Source organism: Phialemonium atrogriseum (assembly GCF_030411735.1).
Source record: "Phialemonium atrogriseum strain 8032-3 unplaced genomic scaffold QBC33scaffold_26, whole genome shotgun sequence".
NCBI classification, from domain to species: Eukaryota; Fungi; Ascomycota; class Sordariomycetes; order Cephalothecales; family Cephalothecaceae; genus Phialemonium; species Phialemonium atrogriseum.
The window spans coordinates 232925-249957 of record NW_026848163.1 but is presented as its reverse complement, the minus strand read 5'-3'; the positions used below and the strand labels follow the sequence as shown (position 1 = coordinate 249957).

Here is a 17033-nt window from a genome sequence, read left to right as displayed (position 1 = left end):
CCGACGCGTCGGCCAGCGCGGCGCTGGCGGCCCTGCTGCCGCGCGCCCGCGGCGTCGAGGCCCTGCAGCTCGCGCAGGCCGCCGAGGTGGCGCGGCTGCGCGCCCGCAGCGAGGCCGCGCTGAGGGGCTGGCACGAGGGCCGCGTGCTGAGGTACGGCGGGTGGGTTGCGGGCGTGGAGGGGCGCGTCGGGGTCGTCGAGACGGGGGTCAGGAGGGCGGAGAGGAGGGCGGTCGAGGAGGCGAGTTCGGTTTGAGGGGAGTGTTCCTGGCACATCGAAACTCGGCTGGGAATGGTGAGCTGGGACGCCATCGTGCTGAGAGCTATGGGCGGTGAAGACTGGTCGGTTCTCCCCTGCCATGTCTGCAGCCGATCTGAGGGAGCCTCCCGGCGAGGCTATGTCGCCGGGTGATCTCGATGTGTGTGTCTCATTGCCCCAGACATTCTGGCAATCCCCTCTACGGCAATTGGATTCTCAGCTGTTCTGTTCTGTTCTGTTCTCGGTTTACGAGCCTCCGTTTGGTTTCCATCACTAGGCAAGGTCTTGGACGGCAATCCACCTTAGCCGATATGGGGTGGGTGCTGTTAACGAAACGCAACAAACCCTGCCCCCGAAACCGGGCGATCAGAAGGCCCGCAGAAGGATTTACAGTTTGGTTGGGACGGGGATGGCCAGCCAGGTGGCCGGTGTGACTACTGAGAAAAGGACGACTTTGGCCATCCTGACAGTCGATGTTTCTCGGTTACTGGGAGTGGGAGACCATGCCTCGGCCCCCACCAACATTTCTGGATTAAATAACCTGGTGCCTACAGCCGGGAAACGCTGTGTGTCGATCCCTCTCTCGCCATGCCTAGTTCTGAGGGGAAGCGACGTGCTCGGGGATCGGGCCCTCCAAGGTTGGACTACAGCCTTGCTGTCCAGGCAGGATGAGGCTCCTAGGCAGAGATTAAAGGTTGTGCACCGGTTCTAGAGGTCAGGACTAGTGTTGCGGTTGTCCAACAATCGAATCATGGCCGGGATGTGCGTCTCCGTGTTTCGGGGGCCATTTAGCCCAGGATATGCCGCGCGACGCAGGTTCACGTCAGGGCAGCTGGAGCTGGTTAAGGCGATCAGGGTGTGGGAAAATGCATCTTGTAGCGTTTGGGCGAAGTGCCCTCTCTACCCACTGGGAAAGTGGCATGTCACGGCGAGCAACACATTCTGGCAGACGATTGAGATACGCGTAAACAGATAACCTGATTGTCTTGTTCACGAGGTGAATCCCTTCAGTTCCACCAGTCCAACAGTGTCTGCGGAAAAGAAAATGGGAAAGCGTCGTGGGGGCCGTTTCCTTGAGATGTGGACACTTAACAGCACACTTCATAATAACCCATGCGTCACTCGGCGAATGTGACGTTTCCTCTTCCCCATTCAATATTCAATCCAGACGGTGATGCGGATGCTAGATTAGAACTGGCCTTGGCTGGGGCTTATCAATCACGAGTCACTATCTGCGCTGGGCGGAAATGAATTAATTTGTCTCTGGAGGCGGGAACCCTTCTTGCCCACACCATAATCGATGGCGCATAATGGGAGGGGATGGAGCGAAAGTCAATCGGACAATTCGCTGCGACAGGGGTAGTTCCGCTTCAGCTCTTCTGGGCACCATGAGCGTAGATGGAATTCCTCCAGATGCCATGTATGTACGCATATGGTAATGAATATCCCCTGGTCGAAACTCTCCGCACACACATGTGGCGCCTAGACCACCGCCTAAGCGTCCACGCTCGTCCTGTGCGATGCGTTTCCCCTCCTCCAAGCGAGGATCATGAGAACGGATTCACGGTCAGAGCCAAGGGGCATCAGGCATCAGGGGCCACAGGGGGTGTCCGTGTGGTGGCAGCTCACAGCACCTTCTGCAGGTTTGAAGGCCGACGGGACTTGCTCAACGGCAACCGTCATCGGCCTGCAGGGCTGTCGATGGCGGCTGCGCTATAAGGATGATCTCCTGCACCGATGGTGAAACTTCGATTATCGTCCCTGCATATCGCCAAAGACATCAGACAGTTCTCTGCACCAGTTCTCTGTAGAGAAGTGACAGAGACGAATGAGGGCTGAGGAGAGCGAATACTAATTTTAATTTCACATCTAGTGCTTCGAGGGAAGGACATATTCGGGAACGGCGTGGCTGATAGGACACCAATATAGCACCTGCAAAGCAATCTACCATACCTATTGTCTGTGGCTGGACTATTGGATTTGACTTGCTTGTAAGCTTGGAGAATTCTACCGCCGTCAATGCCTATACAATCACAGGGGTTATGTTGCTTCTCTAAGCCGGGACACTCGCACCACCTCCGAAGACACCGGCCCCGGGTCCGTGAGAGTAGCGGCCTGCCCGCCGCCCGCGGTTGAATGCGTAGCCGAGGGTCAGGATCGTCTAGACAATCCTATGATGATTATGTTTATCGGCGTCTCTGCATCCACCGCAGCACTGCAAGCAAGTTCGGTTAAGCAGAACTAGGTTCCGTGACTCGGCTCGAGCCGAGCGGAAAGATGCATAACTCTCTCAATTACAGATCGTGGGCCTACCATAAATTCGTCCCAAGTTGGATTCGAAGGTTACTCCAGCTGTAGGTGGTTAAGGTTCACAGATGCCACCCTTAAGCAGTGCCCTCCGAGGACAAGACAAGCCGACAGCTGGGATCTAACTGGGCCCTTGGAGATACGGCTGGGAGTAAGGGTCTGAAAACAATAGGTATGAAGCAACAATTAAGTACACCAAGCAACTCTCAGCGGTCAACGGTAGCCTGTATCGAGCTCTGCTGATATGAAAGAGATTTGGTAACAATGCACCGCAATCACATGACTCCAAGTGTGGGGGAGCGTCGAACCTCAGATTGCCGGAGGTGCGGAACGAAGCTGATTTGGTATTGCCGACCTATCAGAAGCTAGGGAGTCCTGGAAGAGTTCGCGACGGCCAATCAACCTTGCACACATCCCCCTTTCGGCAGGGAATTGAAACCCCGTCGAATCTCAAACTGTGGAAATGGAATCTAAGCCTAACTGTGCTCTTTTTCCCTGTACATCCGGAGCGCGGAGAGCGTACAGGCGCCACAGAGCACACAGCATAGGTTGACGGGGGACTATGAGCGTTGCGATGTCTCGAGGCCAGTGTTGATAGCCACCCCGGAAACTCGCCCACCAACCCCAAATAGCCCTCCTCCACTCATCAATGTCTTGGTTGCTTGAGGCCTCACAAAGTGCCCCTTCCCACACTCTGGCTTGGCTTCCGTCGTTGGCTGCTACGGGCCCGTCATAGGCGCGGATTGACAACGCGACAGTGGAGAAAGATGCAGCCTGAGATCTTTAGGTAGGTATATGTAGTAGATCGGTACGGACTACGAGAAGCTCCATGTTATACAAATTGGGCGATGCCCACTCCATCAATGTTCATGCAACAAGATGATGGTCCAGCGCAAAAAACGAACGGACTGACTCAAACTCTCAAACCTGACCACCACCCCCTTGACTCCCTGACTCCCTGACTCCCCTGACTCCCTGCCCACTCCGGCCACTGCGAGTCACCCGGGCATCAGCCACCCGCCATCAGCCAATGCCAGACAGCCCCACTTCTTCTCCGGCTGTGCGCTGCAGAACTGTAGTGCATAGTACCTAGGTAGGTACCTCGTAGAGTGGTGTCTGCAAGGAGTCCTGCACGCACTCGTTCCTTTCCCGCCCCATCCCATCCATTCCCCTTCCTCACCTCCTCTTTTCCCGCCCGCCTCCGACCCTCAATTCCCTCTTTTTAGCACCGCCAACATATCTCCACCGTTTTCTATTCTCGACACGAACCTTCACGACGATTAGAATACGCTGGCTGGAACTGCGATTTGAGAACTAAGAGTTGGGATTTTAGGAGAGACCGAGGGACGGAATTCGGAACTAGGTCGAACGATTGACTAAGTGCTGTACTACGAGAAAAAGAAGGAACCTCTAGGCTCGACAACCAAATCCCTACCGAACCAGACCAGCGAGACGAACAAAGAATCTCTCGAACCGAGTCCATTCGCGCATTTTCCCCTTCATTTCACGACAATCGTTCAGTCACCTGCTTCCATCTTTGCAATCGTTCTGTCTCTCATTTTCAGCGTCTTGCTTGGCTGCCAGCCGCCTAGAGACATTCTTGACACCCGGACGCACGCAGTCCTTCATTCCTTTGCCTGCCCGCCTTTTTACTCGACTCACCAACCACGCACCCAATCGCCTCCAAGTTAGAAGACGACACTCACACATTACATCGCCTCCCCTATGACCCTGCTTCGTAGGACTGTCGATTGAATCGCCCCGTCTTCAACCTTGGACCTCACCTAATAATTGTCACCCTCAACAACACTTGCCCTTATGCCCTCCTACGGATCCCTCCATTCCCCATCGCTCAGGAAAATGGAACACTCACGGGTGCAATATGGCTCTGCCCATAGGGGCATCAACTTTGGGAATGTCGTGGGCGACCCATTCGCCCTGGCCACCATCTCAATCTCAGCAGTAAGCATCCCAACCAGTCCTGCTCTTGGTGCTGCCTTGCCGCAATCTCCTCGCAATGTCACGGTGGGATTTGGACTCTGAACCTTTCGCTAATTGTCCAACTTAGTTGGCATGGATTATCGCCTTCTTCGCCTCTATTTTTGCGCAGATCCAGACCGGTTCTTCCTTCCCGACATACTCATGGTGGGCTGTTGTCTACTATTTCTTCCTCGTCGGCGGCATCTTCGTTGTCGTAGCATCAGACACCACCCAGACGTACCATGTGGCTGTAGTAGGATATCTTGCTTGTGGCCTGGTCCTCTCGACATCCTCCGTCAATGGCCTGGTTTATTCGTCCAACGGTGCTAAGGAAGCCGCTGCGGCTGGATTCATCTTGCTCTCCATGGTGACGGTGCGTTCCAGTCCTTCCTTATACCCCCTCTCAACCTGTGGCCTTGGCTAATTCTGTTTTGATCAGGTCGTCTGGATCTTCTACTTCGGCTCGGCACCGTCGGCTGTCCCTCGTGCCTATATTGACTCTTTTGCCCTGAGCAAGGAATCCACCATGAACGGGCAGACCCTGAACGGTGGCTACACCGGTGGTCGACCCGAGACTTCCACATCTGTCCAGCCTCCGCAAATGTACACGTCGGCTCAGTTGAACGGATTTGAAAACCCCTCTCCAGTTGGGGGCATGACTACGACTCAGCGCAACTCGACAATGAACCCCGGCTTTGGTCCAGCCAATCCCCCCAAGCCAGCAGGTGCTCCACCCACCGAGGGGGAGATTGTACCCCCTACCGAGTACCCCTACCGGGCAAAGGCTATCTACAGCTACGAGGCCAACCCAGACGATGCCAACGAGATTTCCTTCTCAAAACACGAGATCCTCGAGGTCAGCGATGTTAGCGGAAGGTGGTGGCAGGCACGCAAGGAGAGCGGCGAGACCGGCATTGCCCCCAGCAATTACCTCATCCTGCTGTAGGAAGCCTACCAAGTCTGCTAGCTTCAGGATTCTCGGGCCCAAGAGTGGCCCTCCCTGCTGCATTGACCTGTCGGCATGTTGCAGGCATTGCGCTTGGGTTTTATGTGAATGTCTCATCGGGATGACGTTCTTTATACCCTAACAGAACGAATCAGCCCGGAAGCTGTGTTACAAGTGCTTATTAGAGGACAGGCTCAGGCCTGGGCCGACCTTTCGACTGAGAGTCTCACTGAACAGGATGGACAGGCGTGTGCCATCAGTGTCTTCAGACAAACGCCCGGCCACCTGGATTGCTTTTGGAGGTGTTGGAGTAAAAAGCTTTTGGGTCATTTGGGCGGATCTCGAGTCATTTCCGGGCCGGGATCTGCGTCTCTGGACGCCTTCTTCTATTCTGCTTCTATGTTGTGTGTTGAGAGTTACCCACTGTATATCTGTGTGAACCAGCACTACCCCTTAGTACCCTTTTTCTTCACAGCACCTTATTCCCCTTTGTGTTTTGAGTTTCCTTTGTTAGCTGGGACGGGTTCATGAATCACGGCAAGAGGAAAGGGATCTGGCTGCGATGGGACCATGGAGGACATTCCAAATTCAAACTGTTGAAACTGATGACATCTTGCCCATCTGTGTCCACCATCAATTATGATGGTATTGCCATTGCATGAGTCCTCTCTCTCTCAGTTTCTCAGCTAACCAGTTCTGCCTCTGACAGAACTATCATTCTGACTGGCTTCCTGAAATGCTTTGAACAGCTCCAACAAGCTATAGACAACAGGGATTATTGGGCACATTGACCAGACCGTTTTCTTAGAGAGCTCTTCCATACCACAGAGTTAGGCAAATATCAAAGCCGCTCCCCATGCGCACGTCCCCCGTACCTAAACCTAGGTATATAGGCAAGATCCTCGTCTGCAGATCTTGTTCCTTGGCCTAAGAGGCCCTCCAAACTGCTCTTCCATCATCGAAAGGTACCCAGTAGAGTGAGACTGAACCTGAACGAGGCCTGAAGATACCTCGGATGTCTCCTAGCATCTTTCCAGAACAGCCAAACAAGGAGACCAAAGCCACCAACGGCCACGCAGCAGCCAGCACCTCCACCCAACACTACCGCAGCGCCACCAGCCAGCTGTGCGAACCTTCCTCCTCTCCTCCAGTAGGTGAAACACCCGACGTCCCTCGCGCCCCTCCCCACCCCCCCCGCCTTTTCAGGCCTTAGCCTTATCCAACCTCAACCTCAACTCCCTCTCCTTCTGCAACACCTCCAACTCAAGCCTCTCAACGCTATACTTGAGCGCCTCCCTCCTCTGCCTCGCCACCTTCCCCCTGAGCGCCGCCTCCGACCCGCCGCCGCCTGCCGCGCCAAGCCTCTGCAGCCTCCTATCCTCGCGGGCCCGCGCCGCCGCGGACGCCGCCGCGGCCGACGGCTCCACCGTGGCGGTGGTGGCGGCGGACAGGCGGCCGGCGATGAGGTCCGAGCGCGCCTTGAGGGTCTCGATGCGGCGCGCCTGGCGCTCCAGCTGGCGGTCGGCGCGGTCGAGGAGGGCGGCGATGAAGGGGGCTATGTCGTCGCGGAGGGAGGACTCGGCGGCTGCTAGGGTGGGCTGGGGGATGAGTTCGTAGTGCTGGGGGGGCATGCGGTTAGTTGGTTCGTTTTGGAACGGGGGGGCTTGCGCTGGTAGGAGGAATTAGGAGGGGAAGGGGGAGATTCGTACTCGGACGGTCTTTAGGACCGAGATCAGGCGGGGGAAGTCGGCGACGCCATTTCCCAGGGTTGCGACGGAGGACTCAAGGAAGGAGAGAGAGGTGCGCAGCGAGGTGACGCAGTCGTTGTACGTCGATGTGTTTGGGTTTGATGTTGACATTGTCGCTGCGGTGGGTGTTCGCTTGATTCTACAGAGTTACTGAGGCTCTGCGGCAGTCGAATCGTCTATCACGCGAGCAGCCGCTCCATGAATGTGTTTGGGTCGGCCTGTTGGTCGTGGATCGAAGTGCATGTCGCTCTGATCGCGACTGGGGAGTCGCCAGTCGCGATGTAAATAATCGCATTGCTTGGAAGTGGGAGGTGGCCCGTGCGCTGCCCCTCCTCCTTGAACGATAAGCGCAACCCCACTTTGGGATCAACACCCAGGTTGCTAGCCCCTGAATCCTCCGCTCATCGTCAACATCCACAGGTGTTGGTCGTGATCGTTCAACAGAAGATTAGGTTGAGACTATGCCGCTTTTTCTCTCCTCTTCTGAATCGATAAAATATCCTGTGGGGCTTGAACTGGACTAAATTGCATTTCTCAAGCACACTTGTACGGAAGGATATGCCGTCATTCTGTCAATCCAGTGGTAGCCATTACTGCTTCAAGAGGAGAATAGAAACAACAGATATCTTGTGTGGCTTGTCAAACTCCTTCTTCCGTCACTAGCACGAGCTCGATAACCGCCTAACTTTGGTGAGCTTGAAGTCAACGAGAAAGTCAACGAGGTAAACTTCGTACTAGTAGCCTAATGCTTGGGAATGCAAACACATTCAGAGGTCATTCTCCCTAACTCACAAGTCGCAATGCTACTTCTCGGCGATTGTCACCCATCTACTTGATACGTGCCGTCGCGATGAAGTTCTGACCAGACAAGCTCGGCAAGGCCATCGTATTGCGGATTGTGCACCCTGCCGGGGTATCCTCTTGGTTTGTCGTTGAATTGGCACAGAAAGAGTTACACCATGATTATCTCCAGCCATCAGCTCGTCTGTGTATCCGAGGGTCCTGAATAATCCGCCTGCATCTGACGCCTTGCATTGAACTGTGTTCGCAATACATTAGTCGACGAGAGCAGCCTGTGAGCATTTATCCTCGGTCGCCAATTTATTTTCTCCTATTAGGGCCCATGTCCTCAGCTTGCAGGGTGCTAAAGTCATGATTGTCGATGTCGGCTCTGCGCGAGGGGGAGGCAATATGTGCTGTCTATAATGTAAAAGATTATGTTATCTCTTAGCTCGTCACACAAGATTTACGCCTCCCGTTCAGTCACGATCCTTCGAGAACAGTCGTGTTGAAGTTGCATTAAGCCCTTTCCCATTCTCCGGCTTCAAAGTCGTTATGTTGCCATGATCATCTCGATCAGCTCCGGAACTGATCTTCTACTCAATTCAACACCACGGCCTTCCCTGGACGTCAGGCGCTCCCAACGAAATGAATTGTCTGTTGACAGTTTGCCTGACCCAAAGAAATCTCAATGCCTTCTCCCAAGTCAACAACCCAAACCAACAACTTAAATCAACAACACCTCCTATACCCGGTAGCTGTCATGTAACAGGGGCGACTAGCTCGTTTCGCTGAGAAATGGAAATTACTTGCTTGGATAATAGACAATACCTTCCCTTTCCCCTAGATCACTTATATTAGCTATGGAACGATGCGATATTTGCCATATTGGTGGCTAGACCATGCAGGCTTACGAGTTGTAAGCTCGCTTCCCAAATCCAAGCAACATCTAGAGGCCAGCTGATTGCCAACCTCACTGTGGCCGAACGATTGATTAAAACGAAGGCCATTTCTCACATCAGCACAAATAGGAAAGTGGTGTTTTATCGACTTGCATGGCGACGTTCCCAGCTCCGAACAGTGAGAGAAACCGATGCTTCTCAATCAAATGATAGCGCCATACGAAGCCATTCGTATAAGATGCCGCGCTTACGATTATGAAAGAGGCTATGCGAGGACTCGCCGGGCGGGTTGGGCAATGAGCATGGAAAGCGAGTAAGTCACTGGATGGACGGTGTCTGAAGCCAAGACTCGGATTGGGGGATGGAGATATTCCCGGTTTTCGGTCTAGCTGCCAATCAATGGCCCTGCCCGAAGTGTTGAGGGGCTTCGAGAGGGATGACACCCTGGGCTGCGGGTGGACGGTGGATATAAAAGGGGCAGGATATCCCGTCGTTGTCCGCTCGAGGCTGCTGGCACTCGAGTCTCTCATCGTCAAGTCACACAGGCCACATTCTCTTCCCCAAGAGTTGTTGTTGTCAGACAAAACATGTTCACTAAACCCATCCTCGCAACGGTCGTGGCCACCCTCGTCACGGCCACCCAGGCCACTCAAAGCTTCGGCAACAAGGGCACTCTGGCCGGGTGGGACAGCATCCTCAAGGAGAACAAGGGCACGGTGGAGGAGGTGACCAACGTGGTCCGCGAGGGCCCCACGGCGATCAAGGTGACGCAGACGTACGACCCCAACTGGAAGGGGCGGTACCACTCCGAGGTTCACCGGGGCAAGGGCTACCGGCGGGGCGAGACGGGCTTCTACGGCTGGGCGTTCCGGCTGCAGGAGGACTGGCAGTTCTCGCCGGCGCAGGGCTACAACCTGGGGCAGTTCATCGCCGACTTCACCGACACGGGCTGCGACGACTGGATGCCCAGCTCCATGGTGTGGATCGAGGGAAACCAGCTAGCGAGCCGGGTCAAGTACGGCAACATCTGCGCCCAGCACACGCGCGAGTTCAAGGGCCTGGCCACCGTGTCGGCGGGCGTGTGGCACAAGGTCGAGATCCAGGCGAACTGGCAGAGCGACGGAACGGGCTTCTACAAGCTCTGGTTCGACGGCGTCAAGGTGCTCGAGCAGTACAACCTCGCCACGACCATCGACGACTCGCGCGAGTTCGGGTTCCACCTTGGCCTGTATGCCAACGGCTGGCACGACGACAACGGCGGCATGAAGGGCACGCAGCCCTTCCGCCAGGTCTGGTATGACGAGATTGGCATTGGCTCTACGTTTGCCGATGCCGACCCCGACCAGTGGTGATGGGGAGGGGGGTTATCACGGAGGAGGAGCACTGTGGTCTCATTTCTCGATTCTCAAGCTGCACCCTCTCAAGTTCATGTTTGGTGCTGGGATTTTGCGGGTACTCGATGACATGTACCAGGATCTCATACCTCCACCCCCTACTCAAGCCAATTAAATGCACTCACACCTTCCAGAAGGGGAAGTAGACGTCCGGATGCATATCATGTGACACCCAGTCGACCAGGTAAGTAAACACTAAAGCTCCACTCAGGTATTTAAATGGGGTTGTGTGTCTTGCTTGGTCTGCAACACCAGCGTTCCAAGCCATCGAGACGGGCCGATACGTGTAATTGAGCATATTCCACGCGGAGTTGAAGAAGAATGGCAGGGAGCACGAGGCAACGTGGTTAACAAGCAAACGGACTCGCATGGACGGGATCAAAATTTGTTTTTGAAAATCCAGAAACACCAAGTTTATTAACTCTACCACATCACATGGGGCTAGTGAGTATTAAGGCCTCTCTCCGCGCCAGCCAGCCCCTGACATTAAAGACTCCAATCCGCACCATTAAAAAGCCGATGGCAAGAAACCAAGAAAAATAAAACTACCTCGCACCCATCCGCCAGTACAGTTGACATGCTGGTAGGCTCCTATAGATATAACTCGATGCCGAGGGTAGTTCTCTTCCCCGCCGCAGTGAAGATAAAAACATGATTTGGCGGCAAATCTTCACGCTCAGGACATAGACACCATTTCCTACCTTACGGGAGGAGGGTAGTCTGGCCCTGGATCCACGACTCAGTAGCAGTAACGCAGATGGCGGCGGCGGAGGGATCGCCAGTGACGGGGAACGAGTAGGTGCCCGGCCCGAGGATGAGGCTGCCGTTGTTCGGGGGGACGACAGGGTTGACGATCTCGCCATTGACGCAGTCAGAAGCTGCAAAAGGATTGTCAGCAATGGTTCACATCGTATCATAAGCCACAAAATAGGGAACATGGAGGAGAATAGGACTTACCAGGATACGCAATGAGGGTAACCGGGAAGCAGGCAAATGGCGGCGGCAGGCCATTAAAGACAATGAAGACCTGTCCATCGTCGTCCTGGCAGAAGCCGGCCTCGCCGTTGGCGAAGTCGAGGTTGGCCCAGATGAGCGACCTGCCGGGTCCGAGGCCAAAGACGGTGCTGATGTCGCCGAGGAGGGCGCTGGTGCGGAACGGCTCGTACGGGACGCCGAGGTCGGTGGAGACGAACTGACCTCCGCTCTCGAGCCGGCCGCCAATGATGTGGAAGACGGTCGCGAAGGTGCAGATGGCCGGGTTGACCGGGCCCGCGTCGCCGACGAAACCACCGAGAGCCTGGCGCTTGGTGTAGCGGTCCCGGCGCAGCACGCTGTTGCGGACGACTTCGAAGATCAAGGCCACGTCCGCGGGGACGGAGGAGGGGATGATGGTTGGAGGAGAGGTGGTGGAGCTCGAGACAGTGGTAGACGAAAGCTCCGTGGTGGAGTGCTCCGTGGTGGAGTGCTCCGTGGTGGAGGACGAGGTGGTGGCTACAGTGGTGGAGCTAGAGGGCTCTATGGTGGTGGAGGGCTCAATAGTGGTAGACGGCAGAATGGTGGTCGAGGGCAGAATGGTGGTCGAGGGCTCAATGGTGGTCGAGGGCTCAATGGTGGTTGAGGGCTCAATGGTAGTAGAGGGCTCGATGGTGGTCGAGGGCTCAATGGTGGTCGAGGGCTCAATGGTGGTAGAGGGCTCGATGGTAGTCGAGGGCTCGACAGTTGTAGTAGTGCCACCAGTAGTAGTAGACTGGGCACTGACGACTTGCGCGAAGCCGACCAGAGCCAGCATGGCGAGGCTGGACCTGAGAGACCAGGCCCCCTGACGGTGCGTTGTCTTGCCCATCTTGTCTGGTTTGTCAAATGCTTCTCGTCCTGATGGAAGAAAAGAGTATGCCTGACGTCTGGTAGTGAAGAAAAACACACACACAAAGAAGTCTTTGGTGAGTTATTGATGGACAAGCTTGAAGAACGAGTGACTGGTGGGAGTATCGAATGATCGGATTGAGGGGAGAAGGAGGCGGTATTTGAAGACGAGGGAAACGAGACGGATCAATCCTGGCCTCTAGGGGGTGATGTCATGTTGATCTGAAAGGAGAGAAAATAATCAAACCTTATGGAATGCTCATTAGACATCTGCTAGTGGTCTGGATGTGAATCTCCGAGCCCAACTTACAGAATAGAGGGACAGAGGGACCGAGGAAAACACAAGTGCGCCGGCGTAGAGTAAAAGTGCCATTCCTCTCGTGTTTCACACTCTGACGATGTCGATATGCCGATCCCCTCTTGGCCAGCCAACTGAAAGCGGAAAACACCGACACCGCTAACAATAGCGTCTCTTCAGTGGGAATGTTGGTGTCTGTCATTTTCGCGAAGATGCCTGGCGTGGTGAGACAGCCAAGAGTCCGCAGCTTGGCCCGGCGCATGCGTGGTCAAGCTAGGTCGTTAGGACAAAAACAAAATAAACAAAAACAAGAAAACATGGCACGGCGTGGGAATTTAGGAAAGGACCGCCAAGTTAGGCTGACATTCCCCATCTCCCCGGGTTTGAAGGGTTTGGCACGAGGGAAGGGGGGATGGCGGATGCGGCAACGGGGCGAACCGAAGAGGCAAACATCCGGCAGCGTGGCAGGCCGACTGGCTTCTGAACAACAGGTCTCATTCGCGACAGACCTCAGAGAGAGAGGGGGAGAGAGATTTTTACCCGCTTTCGACATGATCCGCCATGGGCCCTTCGTCAAGGCGTAACAAATGCCGGATTCGCCAAAATGGTGATGACGCCCTCATGATATTTCTCCACTGCACCGTTCATTCCCCCAAAAGTAAAATATGCCAGAAACCGCATGCCCGCCTCCCTTCCCCAATTCAGAATAGCGCAGCACGAACTCCCTGGGAACAAAGCACGACATTTGCAGGCCCGCGGGGCCCCATTGGCCCAAACAAGCTGAGTTGAGGTGGATAGGCGAGCCAGATGTCTCACTTCTTCGCCCTCAGGCTCCCTCAAACTCCACCTCGACGACCTTACCACCCCCACTGCCGTCCCCATTCGCGCCCCCGTCGCTCGTTCCTACGACGCGTCTCCCACCAATGCTTGCGTCGCTGCTCTCCCTGCCGGCTCCGGCCTCAGCGTCCGCCCCTTCCAACAAGTCTCTATCCGAGCTAAGGACGCTCCTCCTCTCAGCGTCTCCGCCGTATCCGGCACTAGCCCCTCTACCGCCGGAAGAAGCTCCGCCGGCACCCTTTTCGAAGCCAGGGACATCCTCGTCCTCGTCGTCTTCGTCATCCCTCTGCCCGGGTAGCGCATTCTTCTCCAGCTCGCGCTGGGCCTCCTCCATACGCCTCCGGACCTCGGCAGCCACCCGCATGCCGTCCGTTACGATGTTGTCGAGAACGCCTCGCAGGCCCTTGCCCCCAGCGGGCCCAGCCGCTGGACCCGCTCCTGCGCCAAGAGCCGCCCCGACAGCCCGGCCGGCGCCCATGCCGAGGCTCGAGAAGGTGGTGAGTGACGAGCCGGCCATGGGCGCGGCCGAGGAGGGCAGGCCTTCAATGATGTGGAAGGAGGCCGGGAATGAGGACTCGAAGAACTGCTCCAGGAGCTCGTCCGCCAGGACTACCATTCGGAAGGTCGGCAAAGTGATGTGCAGCGGGTTGGCAGGGTCGAGAGCAGCGTTGGCCTTCTCGGACTGGGCCTTGGAGACACGGCGGCGGTTAAATAGCTTGTCGTCGGCGGCTGGTACCGAGGAGGAGGGGGACGAGGAGCCGTTGTTGCCGGTGGTTTCTGGCGGTGTAGCTGTAGGCTTTATGGCTGCTCTGGGACTTCCCGTAGGAGAGTCAGGAGGGTCCATGGTAAGAAGATCGTCGTCGTCGTCATCGTCATCGCCAATGGAGAATGCGTCCGGGTTGGCGAGCTGCGACTCGCTCTCGTTTGCCTCTCCGGGTGGTGCGTGGCCACTTTCTTTTGCTATGGCTCTCTTGTTCTTGGGGTGATCTGGGTCGGCGTATTCAAAGCACCTCCTGATAAATGCACTGACGCTTCCGAGGAATCTCTCATTGACAGAACCTCCGGCCGCTGCGCCCAGGGGGTTTGCCGTGTCGTCCGTAAAGCCATTCAGAGCCACGCTCGAAGCCGAGGGGCTCAAGCTTCCTTCCAGACCACGACGTGACAGGAACAACAGGGCTTCTGACATCCGCAAGATGCCTTCGCGGTCGACCCTGCCGTCGCCGTCATCGTCGTGGAGGTCGAAGAAGTAGTTGATTGCGCCCATTATGTCCCGTTTGCCCTTGATTCGCGCCAATCCGGTTACCACGTTCTGGAGCGTCAGAGTGCCGGTCAAGTCGACATCCCACTTCCGGAACAACCTCTGCAGAAACTCGTGGTCTGCGGGCTCCGGCCCTGGGCCCCATGGAGACAGAAGACCGTCGGATCGCCTGTAGCTGCTGAACTGCAGGCTCCTGTCCCTTTCCGCAAAGGTATCCAGGCGAGGCGTTGTTGGAGCATCCGAGACGGCCCATTTCGCCATGCCAGCCAAAAATTCTCGGAAAGCATCATAATCCATCAGGCTTGTGCTGGGTCCCAGGCCAACCCTTCCCTTCTCAATGCCGTGGCTGTCGTCGCCCGCCGCTTCGGTGACGCGCGGCCTGCTGCTCTTGGCTCGGCGAGCCTGGTCTTGTTTTATGATGCGATCCCTTTGTTGTCGTTCGTACAGGACGGTGTAGAATCTGTCATAGAGCGCCCCAAGCTCGTCTGTTCCCAGGAGCTTGCTGTCGGGTCCCAGGTTTCTGATCGAAGTCCGCTTGGCGAAGTTCTCGATATTGTTTAGCACCGAGTTCTTGTTCTTCAGCCGCAGTTCCGCGATGCTGCCATGTGTGATTCCTGAGAACTCTTTGAACGCCACGACCATCAACTCCTGGAACCGAGTCACCGCCCGCAGCTTTGGATTTTCCGACTTGGGGTGTGCAGATTCGTCAAGCCGAGCGAAGTAGGACTTGAGGACGGAAATAAAGGCGCCATCGTCTGTGGCATCCAGCAGTTCTTCGCCATTTATCCTCAAAATGGCCAGGCCGACCTGAAACAGAACCTTCGGGCCTTCGACGAAGAAGACGTCGAGAACGCGGAAGGCAAATACCAGGGGCATCGAATTGACGTAGAGGGATAAGAACCAGGGCAGCGATACGACAGAGAGCTGCACGTCGCTCTTCACCAAATGTTCCCAGAGGATGGGCATGGTCTTCTCAACAAGGGCCTCGAAGACTTTCTGGTCGAGAAGAGTGCCGTACATGGTGGTGGAGTAGTATCCGGGCACAAGCCTGTCACACAGGGCGGAGAGCAGGAAGAAGGCCTGGGCTTCGGACATGTAGATGAGCAGCGCGGCAACGACTATGTTCATAGCCTGGCAATAGCCGACGTCGGCGTTAAACCAGCTGTATGCGGTCAGGACTCTTCGGAGACGGCCGATGCCTTCTTCACTCTGGAAGCCGGGATACTCGGGAAGGCTCCGGTTTAGGTCCTTCTCGATCTCGTCTATTGCGAGTGACTCTTTGCCCGAGTGCTTCGCCAGGGTCTCGGCATAGAGATTCGGGCTTTCCAACCTTAGGTAGATCGACCCCGACGTCAGCTCCCAAATCTCACCCCTCAGCCTGTTGGGGAGGCCGACTCGGATCAGTTTGTGGAAAGTAGGCTGGCGGACAAGGGTAACATTTCTGCCGTTGTCGCGGAGGTATTCGCCCCAGAGTCGCATCTTGGCCCGGTCTCGGAGCTTCTTGGCGTCGCCTGGATACTTGAAGAGCATGCCTAGGCCGGCATCTGGAGGAGTGGCGTTCTTCTTGTCTTCGGGACGAAGTAGGTATTCCGAGTAGCATTCGCCCACGACCCTTCTGAGCCTCGCGACGTTGCCGACGGCACCCCGGAGGCCCTTCTTGAGGCCATCGCAAAAGCGCTCGCAGGCTTGCCTCTGGCCGGCGAGCTGAACTGTGATGCGTTGCTCCCCGGCGTCTTTCTTGTCCTTGGCCGCGTCTTTGTCCTTGCCGGGGTCTTGGGTGATGCCGTTCCAGGTCGTGATGGCTAGAGCAAACTGGGATCACACGACACGTCAGTCCTTGGCCGTAGCCAGTGGGTAAATCTAGTCTCCTCTCACCTGGAAGTTCTGGCTATGTAGGCGCTCAACCCTCCTTATGGAGCACAGGGGGAATGTGAAGCCATTGCCGCTGGGACCACCGCCATGTGTCTGGCCGGTGAATGCCGACGAGTTGGAGGCGCTCGCCGACTGTAGAAAGCTGGTGGGTGTGGACGAGAAGCAGAGGTAGGCCTCGGACAGGTGCAATCTTCCAACATAGTGATAGCCTCGGTCTCGGTCCTTGTCGCTCTGGGTGGCATTGGAGGGCGGGATCGTCAACTCAGCTGTGATCTCGTAGAGCGGGTGCTGCGAGGCGGGGAGACGGAATTGGTTCTGGAACAACGATGCCTTGGAAGGGTTCTTGTCGGGATCGCTCAAGGACAGGCTTTGTGTGGGATCCAGCAGCTGCTGTGCCCTCTGTACGAAGCTGGAGAGGCTCAACATGGCTGATGTCGTTGATCTAACGGAGCGAGTCCCATCCACCGGGTTCCTAGCTTCAGGTGAGGTAAGTGGTGGGGGGGGGGGGGGGGGGGGGGGGGGGGCGGACCCCCCACCGGGGGCATTGGGGGTTTGGAAAACAAAAGACTAAAAGGTGGGGATGATAAAAAA

The 17033-nt window shown here is 56.1% G+C and overlaps 5 protein-coding genes across 5 annotated transcripts; 2 read left to right on the top strand and 3 right to left on the bottom strand.

The window, feature by feature from the left end:
• Positions 1 to 4215: 4215 nt before the first annotated feature.
• On the top strand, positions 4216 to 5609 carry QBC33DRAFT_207685 (high osmolarity signaling protein SHO1). Its single transcript, XM_060422636.1, has 3 exons — positions 4216 to 4526; positions 4633 to 4917; positions 4984 to 5609. The coding sequence occupies exons 1-3, from the start codon at positions 4383 to 4385 to the stop codon at positions 5488 to 5490; spliced, it is 936 nt and encodes a 311-aa protein (XP_060280326.1). The 5' UTR covers positions 4216 to 4382; the 3' UTR covers positions 5491 to 5609.
• A 702-nt stretch (positions 5610 to 6311) lies between these two features.
• Positions 6312 to 7695, bottom strand: QBC33DRAFT_595962 (DASH complex subunit spc19). The gene is made up of 2 exons (XM_060431854.1): positions 7200 to 7695; positions 6312 to 7109 (listed from the first exon to the last, which is right to left on the bottom strand). Exons 1-2 carry the CDS (start codon positions 7347 to 7349, stop codon positions 6693 to 6695), a joined length of 567 nt encoding a protein of 188 aa, XP_060280325.1. The 5' UTR covers positions 7350 to 7695; the 3' UTR covers positions 6312 to 6692.
• A 1741-nt stretch (positions 7696 to 9436) lies between these two features.
• On the top strand, positions 9437 to 10500 carry QBC33DRAFT_548095 (polysaccharide lyase family 20 protein). Its single transcript, XM_060428801.1, has one exon. It carries the CDS (start codon positions 9508 to 9510, stop codon positions 10270 to 10272), a length of 765 nt encoding a protein of 254 aa, XP_060280324.1. The 5' UTR covers positions 9437 to 9507; the 3' UTR covers positions 10273 to 10500.
• Positions 10501 to 10697: 197 nt separating this feature from the next.
• On the bottom strand, positions 10698 to 12308 carry QBC33DRAFT_622358 (uncharacterized protein). Its single transcript, XM_060432835.1, has 2 exons — positions 11272 to 12308; positions 10698 to 11192 (listed from the first exon to the last, which is right to left on the bottom strand). Exons 1-2 carry the CDS (start codon positions 12155 to 12157, stop codon positions 11017 to 11019), a joined length of 1062 nt encoding a protein of 353 aa, XP_060280323.1. The 5' UTR covers positions 12158 to 12308; the 3' UTR covers positions 10698 to 11016.
• A 993-nt stretch (positions 12309 to 13301) lies between these two features.
• Positions 13302 to 16868, bottom strand: QBC33DRAFT_458016 (TBC domain-containing protein; the record flags this gene model as incomplete). The annotated part of the gene is made up of 2 exons (XM_060424875.1): positions 13302 to 16382; positions 16446 to 16868. 2 exons carry the CDS (start codon positions 16866 to 16868, stop codon positions 13302 to 13304), a joined length of 3504 nt encoding a protein of 1167 aa, XP_060280322.1.
• Between the last annotated feature and the right edge of the window lie 165 nt (positions 16869 to 17033).

Coding starts and splice junctions, on each gene's coding strand:
- QBC33DRAFT_622358 (XM_060432835.1), bottom strand. CDS start 12,157: ATGGGCAAGACAACGCACCGTCAGGGGGCCTGGTCTCTCAGGTCCAGC. Junction 11,193..11,271: donor TACCCTCATTGCGTATCCTG/GTAAGTCCTATT, acceptor ATCCTTTTGCAG/CTTCTGACTGCGTCAATGGC.
- QBC33DRAFT_595962 (XM_060431854.1), bottom strand. CDS start 7,349: ATGTCAACATCAAACCCAAACACATCGACGTACAACGACTGCGTCACC. Junction 7,110..7,199: donor CGGTCCTAAAGACCGTCCGA/GTACGAATCTCC, acceptor ATGCCCCCCCAG/CACTACGAACTCATCCCCCA.
- QBC33DRAFT_548095 (XM_060428801.1), top strand. CDS start 9,508: ATGTTCACTAAACCCATCCTCGCAACGGTCGTGGCCACCCTCGTCACG.
- QBC33DRAFT_207685 (XM_060422636.1), top strand. CDS start 4,383: ATGCCCTCCTACGGATCCCTCCATTCCCCATCGCTCAGGAAAATGGAA. Junction 4,527..4,632: donor CCACCATCTCAATCTCAGCA/GTAAGCATCCCA, acceptor TGTCCAACTTAG/TTGGCATGGATTATCGCCTT. Junction 4,918..4,983: donor TCTTGCTCTCCATGGTGACG/GTGCGTTCCAGT, acceptor TGTTTTGATCAG/GTCGTCTGGATCTTCTACTT.